At 44.5% G+C, this 7,775-nt stretch overlaps 1 protein-coding gene across 1 annotated transcript; it reads right to left on the reverse strand.

Annotated features, from left to right (window-relative positions):
• Nucleotides 1-3,565: 3,565 nt before the first annotated feature.
• LOC105003344 (ubiquilin-3-like) lies at nt 3,566-5,288 on the reverse strand. Its single transcript, XM_010860478.1, has one exon. It carries the CDS (start codon nt 5,123-5,125, stop codon nt 3,566-3,568), a length of 1,560 nt encoding a protein of 519 aa, XP_010858780.1. The 5' UTR covers nt 5,126-5,288.
• Between the last annotated feature and the right edge of the window lie 2,487 nt (nt 5,289-7,775).

The following is a 7,775-nucleotide window of genomic DNA, read 5'->3' on the forward strand; positions in this document are numbered from 1 at the left end:
GAGCATGCTGCTAAATATCTGTGCCTCAGTTTGGGCAATGATTAAATAGAGAATAATGTTAACATCTAACTGATAGCTCAGTTGGAAAAGAATACACCTGCAATGCAGGAGACCCCAGTTTGACTCCTGGGTCAGGAAGATCTGCTGGAGAAGGGATAGATAGGCTACCCTCTTCAGTGTTCTTGGGCTTCCCTTGTGGCTCAGCTGGTAAAGAATCCGCCTGCAATGTGGGAGACCTAGGTTCAATCCCTGGGTTGGGAAGACCCTCTGGAGAAGGGAAAGACTACCCACTCCAGCATTCTGGCTTGGAGAATGCCATGGACTGTATAGTCCATGGGATCACAAAGAGTCAGACACGACTGAGTGACTTTCACTTCACTTCACTTCACTTCAATGTTGCAGTGAGGAATAGAGAAATCAATGAATGTCGAAAAGTTAAGACAGTGTCTAACATGTAAAATGCTCACTAAATAAATATGAGAAAGCTATGCAATCTCTCTAATATTGCTAGCTACATTGAAACATATTTAGGACTTTTTTATATTAGTTCTCAGGCTTATTGTGATAATTATGCTATATAACTATATTAAAATGCTTAGTGCTTGGGATATGAATAGTGATCATTAAACTGTATTTTCTGCAAAATCAGCAGCTCAGAAAAATGGGAACTGGTTGCTTTTGACTTTAGTGGAATCCAAGAAATTGAGTGAATTGTATAAGGTATATCCACTCCAGTGGCAGTGATCTGGATATTCATTCCTGTCTACTCTCTTATCCAATGTTGCATAGCCCCTATAGTTTTTTTTTTTAAATATAAAGTCAAGTTGGAAGATATCTGCCTAGATATTATTCTCCACATAGAGCAGATAGAAGTGCACAGCAGGGAGATACACACATCTTAATTCTTTAATCACTACACTTTTATTCTTGGATTATATTCTCTCACTTCTATATCTACATGCTTTTAAATAAGTTCGACATATATCTCTTACTTTTTCCTCAGCTCCCTTGTGTAGCTGACCTACTCCGGCCTTCTGCATCATTCCTTTGAATATCTGTCCTTTGCTCAACCCTTGGTCTTGTTTCTAGTGATCCTTCTGAAGAAGTTACTCCACAGACCACAACTATGATCCATTGATTTTAGCAGTCATAAGATTCCACACTTTGGGCAGAACCTTAAGTCTTTCCATCATCCTGATTAAAGTGATACAAATGAAATTATTTACGAAATAAAAATAGACTCACAGACTTTGAAGACAAAATTATGGCTACTAAAGGAGAAATGTGGCAAGGAGGGATACATTAGTTTAGGATTGATATATACACTCTACTATATATATAAATAGATAATCAACAAGGATCTCATATACAGCACAGGGAACTCTACTCAATACTCTGTAATAACCTATTTGGGAAAAGAATCTGAAAGTAATGGATATATGTATATGTATAACTGAATCACTTGCTGTGCACCTGAAACTAACATAACATTGCAAATCAACTATACTCCAATATCAAATAAAAATTAAATTAATATTAATTTAAAAATAATAAAATAAATTCAAGCCTTTCCAATCTGACCAGATCTTTTTTCCCTTAATCGTCACTCTGAATCCCACACTTTCATCATCTGACTATCCTGTGCACAGAATAAGGATGCTGGAACCAGGAAAATCAGCTTAGAATTTCAACCACAGGTGTGTGGGAAGTCACTTAACCCCTTGGAGTCTGTTTCTCTAGCTTTAAGATGAAAATAACTTTCATATCTTTCAGGAATTTCAAAGGAATAGCTATACTCTCTCAAAAGTGAATGGCTTCTCATTCTGACAGAGTGGTTGCTAGTTTTATTTTTATCCCCCAGCTCCCTGGGTTTTTGGGTACTCCCTCAAGTACTCTACATTGAAAGAAATCCAAGGAGTAACTTCTGAAATTCTCAATATTTTACTCCCAGTGAAAACTAACACTGACATTTAAGTCCTTAACTGTATTATATTAAGCAATACAGTCAATAATTTTAGTTTCATTTCCTAGAAAAACTGAAAAGCCAGTTTATCTTAATTTGTGGTTTTCAATTCTTTTTACATTTCTGTGTGTGAATAGAGGTCTGTGTGTTGGCTGTGTGTCAGATTGAAATTGTGTATGATTTTGTGATACACATCTACAACTGGTAGACATCCAATCAATAGCTGGTACTGAGTACAGATTATTTATTTTTGTGCCTCTAATTCTTGTGTCTGACTGAAAATTTATGCATAGGGCTATCAAGCTTATTTTCTACAGTATTATGATGATAGGACTGTGTGATATCCTCCATGTGTTCTAGTCTGACTTTAGGATTCAACTATACATCTCATGAACTGTATATTTCCTTGTGTTATTCTGGGGATTGATATATGCTCATGTGAACACTGTGGGAATTGATTCACCCATTCTGCCCAGCACCCTTCCTTCTTCCCTAAACCTTTAAACTCACTCCAACACTGATATTACAGAAAGGAGGAATTGTTTCAGCAAAGACCCTCCATCCAACCCTCTTCTCCAATTGTGGCTTTTTCAGCAGCATTTCACCTCCCCATGTTTTGTCTACAGAAATAATATGAGATGCAAGGACCACGCACTTGTTAATAGCCAGGTACATGGATCTAGCTATGGCCTTTACTCTGGGCTGATGACTTGTGGATGTAGCACAGGACTATTCTCCATAGTTTCCTATCTCTGACCAAAGTTCAGCTTTCACATACAATAAGTAACAGACAGAGGATTCTGCAGCCCTGGCTGCAAACTCTACTCCTTGAAGTTCTTCTAGGAGTTTGGGTGGTGGGGGATGGGGGTTTCTGTTGTTCTAATAGTATTCTAAGGATAGAATGCAATAGTTCCTAGAAGGAGAAATTAATTTATAGAAACCAGTAGCTGCTACCAGCTGGGAGGTAGCCAAGTCCAGCTCCCAGGAGAACTGCCGACATTATTATTAAGGTCTGTTATTCCATTGAGGTGGATAGCAAAGGAGAAGCCCTAACTGAAAGGCAAGTTAAACAACTTTTCTGAAATATCAGGAGACAACCTCAAGACAGAGAAACATTGTCAAAGAATAGGTGGCTTTCAGAGTCTGTGAAGAAACCCATGGCTTCCAGGGAGAGCAAACGTCAGGATTCCTTCAGAATCACCGTGGAATTGGAATTGTGGTGATGATGGTAATGTTGGTGGAAAACTGCATTGCCCATTGGACAGGAGTAGATACTAAAAAGAACTCAGGGTTTCCCCCTACTCTGAGGAGATGGTTATGAGAATAGGTGAAGCCCAGACCCAAGGCTATGTAACATGATCCATCGCTCCCCCAAACAACATTCTCTTTGCCCACCTGCTCCGAAACTGACACAAGACACAAGATCCATGCAATCCTTTTTAATGTGGAATAGGCTTGGGATGTGAGGGGAGGCTGTGTAAGTGTGCACGTGATCTGAACAGGAGAAATTCCCAAAATAAGCTACTCCCCCTCCCTCTCTTTCCCTTTCCTTTCCCCCCTCCTCTCCATGGGATGGTGCATTGGCACATCAGCTGGAGGCACCTAGGCCTCCGGTATTCCCAGAAGCCTCTCAATGGCAGCATGAATGTCTCCTCCTGTGGCCATGAGGGCCTGAAGATTGGCATCACGATTAGCAAAGCCCATGGCCTTCAGATGCTCCAGTTCTTGCTGGTAGTGGTCTTCAGCGAGGGGACATGAGGACGATGAGGACTGGGTAGACTGAGGGCAGGCATTAGCCAGAGCATGGAGGAGCTGAAGAACAGCCAAGGTGGGCTGCACAGGGTCTGCTCTGTGACCCTGTCCTCCGCCCCTAGTTTCAGAAACTCCTCTGGCCCCATGTGGTCTACCTGGACACCATAAACATGGTACCAACCCAGGTACCTCCCTGGACAATATCTGCAGGCCCTTTTCTATCTGGATCAATGCCTGCAGTGCCCGTGGGTTAGTGAGTATGGGAAGGAGTGGCATATGATGTCGCAGAGGGCTGCCTGTTGTCAGCTGGTGTAGCAGAGCTGGATTCTGCTGCAGGACATGTAAGCCTCTGCGCAAGACAGAGGGTGATGGTCTCAGCTGACTCGCTGGAGTGGCTTTCCCGATGGGCTGCTGGCTCTCCTGGGAGGGAAGATCCTGGCCTGAGTATAAGTCTGATAGTCCTGTCCTACAAACTGCATTGGCCTGGTTTGAAATCACAGCCCTTGCTTGAGCAGCTACTCCTGCACTGACTTCCTGTGCCAGTGGCCTGGCAGGTATGGAGACTGTGGGTACCGTAGTGGTGATGTTAGGACAACTGTGAGGATTGATGCCCCTTCTGCAAGGCTCTGAATCTGAGTTGTGGCCTTTGGAGGCAACCAGAGGGGCCAGAGTGGACAGCATGAGATGCTGGATATCAGAGCAGACCGGACGCATAGCATTGTCCCCACCTGGCACTGCCTTCAAGGCTTCCAGCCCCCGCTTGTCCACCTGCAGGAGTTCCTGTTGCCGGGCCGGGTTCTGCAAGTTTTCCAGAGCCTTGAGAGCTGGCTCAGGTTTCGGTACTGGCCTTGAGGATTCAGGAGCATAGCTGGCATTGGCTGGTTTCTCACTCACCGGACCTTGAACCACAGGGTCTTCCAGTGATGGCCCCATGGACTCAGGCACAACCATGAGGAGTTGAGCCAGCTGGCCAAAGAAGTCCGCTAATTCAGGAGAGGTCCGGGCCAGCTGGCCCAGCCTGGCTAGCATCCTAGTACTCTCTGAGGTGGATGGATCCGGACGGTGGGTGCAGTGGCCAGCAGGGCTGGGCAGAGTGCTGGGACTGGGCAGAATGCCTTTCCCACGGCTCCTCACCACCAGGTGGACCGTGGTGCCATCAAGGATGCCTCTTTGGCTCAGTATGTCTTGATCCCGGAGGATCTTTCCAGTGAAGATGAGCACCAGTCTGTCAGTATCACAGTGAAAGCGTTTGGAGATCTGCTTCTTAAAGTGGCGGATGCTGCTATTTTCTGCCAGCATAAATTCCTGGCTGTCTTGTGGGGTCTTGACAGACACTCTGATGATGCGTGATGGTGGCTCCCGACCAGACACCAGCTGACTGTCCCCTGCTTCTTCCCTAGCCCGTGACATATTTCCTCGAGAGCAGAATTCAAGGCCCCCCGAGGACCTTAAGAAATCTAGATGTAGCACTGAGCACACATGAGCACAGAGACCAGTAGGTGTCCCGTGATGTCTTCTCACCCAAGTCCTGTGGACACGACCTCCAAGTGTAGTCCCAGAGCCACCCAGCTCCCATGGGGTGGCAGCTGCCCTCTCCCGAGCAGGCTCAGGGGAGATGATGTCAGTGATGAGGTCACAGTTGAGAAGTAGACCTGAATGGGGGAAGGGCAGTAGTCTCTACCACCTGTCTAAAGTTGGCTTTCTATCAGATTTAATTTAAAAAACAGTAAAAATAATTTAAATGCTCCTGTTTAAAAACAGGACTTCCGAGGTGGCACAAGTGGTAAAGAACCTGCCTGCCAATGCAGGACACATAAGAGATGTGCATTCTATCCCTGGGTTGGGAAGATCCCCTGGAGGAGGAAATGGCAACCCACTCCAGTATTCTTGCCTGGAAAAATTCCATGCACCGAAGAGCCTGGAGGGCTACAGTCCATAGCCATAGGACTACAATCCATAGGAAAGACTGAAACACAACTGAAGCGACAGCATGCAGCACGTCTAAAAACATGTTTGGTGCCAATCTATCTCACTATTGAAAATCATACCACCTGGAGTTTGATAGATGAATATAGCTCAGCCAAAATGGTACTAATCTAATAACTAGCTTCAGTTAAGTTCAGTCACTCAGTCGTGTCCGACTCTTTGTGACCCCATGAATCGCAGCATGCCAGGCCTCCCTGTCCATCACCAACTCCCGGAGTTCACTCAGACTTAAGTCCATCGAGTCAGTGATGTCATCCAGCCATCTCATCCTCTGTCGTCCCCTTCTCCTCCTGCCCTCAATCCCTCCCAGCATAAGAGTCTTTTCCAATGAGTTAACTCTTTGCATGAGGTGGCCAAAGTACTGGAGTTTCAGCTTTAGCATCATTCCTTCCAAAGAAATCCCAGGGATGACCTCCTTCAGAACGGACTGGTTGGATCTCTTTGCAGTCCAAGGGACTGTCAAGAGTCTTCTCCAACACCACAGTTCAAAAGCATCAATTCTTTGGCCCTCAGCTTTCTTCACAGTCCAACTCTCACATCCATACATGACCACAAGAAAAACCATAGCCTTGACTAGACAGACCTTTGTTGGCAAAGTAATGTCTCTGCTTTTGAATATGCTATCTAGGTTGGTCATAACTTTCCTTCCAAGGAGCAAGTGTCTTTTAATTTCATGGCTGCAATCACCATCTGCAGTGATTTTGGACCCAAAAAGTCTGCCACTGTTTCCACTGTTTCCCCGTCGATTTCCCATGAAGTGATGGGACCGGATGCCATGATCTTCATTTTCTGAATGTTGAGCTTTAAGCCAACTTTTTCTTTCAACTCTCCTCTTTCACTTTCATCAAGACGCTTTTTAGTTCCTCTTCACTTTCTACCATAAGGGTGGTGTCATCTGCATATCTGAGGTTATTGATATTTCTCCCTGTAATCTTGATTCCAGCTTGTGCTTCTTCCAGTCCAGCGTCTCTCATGATATACTCTGCATCTAAGTGAAATAAGCAGGGTGACAATATACAGCCTTGACGTACTCCTTTTCCTATTTGGAACCAGTCTGTTGTTCCATGTCCAGTTCTAACTGTTGCTTCCTAACCTGCATACAGATTTCTCAAGAGGCAGGTCAGGTGGTCTGGTATTCCCATCTCTTTCAGAATTTTCCACAGTTTATTGTGATCCACACAGTCAAAGGCTTTGGCATAGTCAATAAAGCAGAAATAGATGTTTTTCTGGAACTCTCTTGCTTTTTCCATGATCCAGCGGATGATGGCAATTAGATTTCTGGTTCCTCTGCCTTTTCTAAAACCAGCTTGAACATCAGGAAGTTCACAGTTCACATGTTGCTGAAGCCTGGCTTGGAGAATTTTGAGCATTACTTTACTAGCATGTGAGATTAGTGCAATTGTGTGGTAGTTTGACCATTCTTTTGCATTGCCTTTCTTTAGGATTGGAATGAAAACTGACCTTTTCCAGTCCTGTGGACACTGCTGAGTTTTCCAAATTTGCTGAAATATTGAGTGCAGCACTTAGGAACTAGCTTAGGAAGTACTAATTCCTAATACAAGATAGTAGCTAGTTAATTGGAGAAGGCAATGGCAACCCCACTCCAGTACTCTTGCCTAGCAAATCCTATGGACAGAGGAGCCTGGTAGGCTTCTGTCTATGGGGTCGCACAGACTGAGACACGATTGAAGTGACTTAGCAGCAGCAGTAGCTAGCTAATAGTACTAATAGTTAATAGTGTTAATTCCTAATACAAGATAGTAACTAGTAACTAGCTAATACTAAGCTAGTTATTAGCTTCAATTCAGTTAAGTTCAATTCAGTCACTCAGTCGTGTCCGATTCTTTGAGACCCCATGAATTGCAGCACGCCAGGCCTCCCTGTCCATCACAAACTCCTGGAGTTCACTCAGACTCATGTCCATCGAGTCAGTGATGCCATCCAGCCATCTCATCCTCTGTCGTCCCCTTCTCCTCCTGCCCTCAATCCCTCCCAGCATCAAAGTCTTTTCCAATGAGTCAACTCTTCACATGAGGTGGCCAAAGTACTGGAGTTTCAGCCTTAGCATCATTCC

The sequence above is a fragment of the Bison bison genome, unplaced genomic scaffold, assembly GCF_000754665.1.
Source record: "Bison bison bison isolate TAMUID 2011002044 unplaced genomic scaffold, Bison_UMD1.0 scf7180017857213, whole genome shotgun sequence".
NCBI classification, from domain to species: domain Eukaryota; kingdom Metazoa; phylum Chordata; class Mammalia; order Artiodactyla; family Bovidae; genus Bison; species Bison bison.

What these genes read in the sequence shown, in the direction of transcription:
- LOC105003344 (XM_010860478.1), bottom strand. Translation starts at nt 5,125, where the DNA reads ATGTCACGGGCTAGGGAAGAAGCAGGGGACAGTCAGCTGGTGTCTGGT.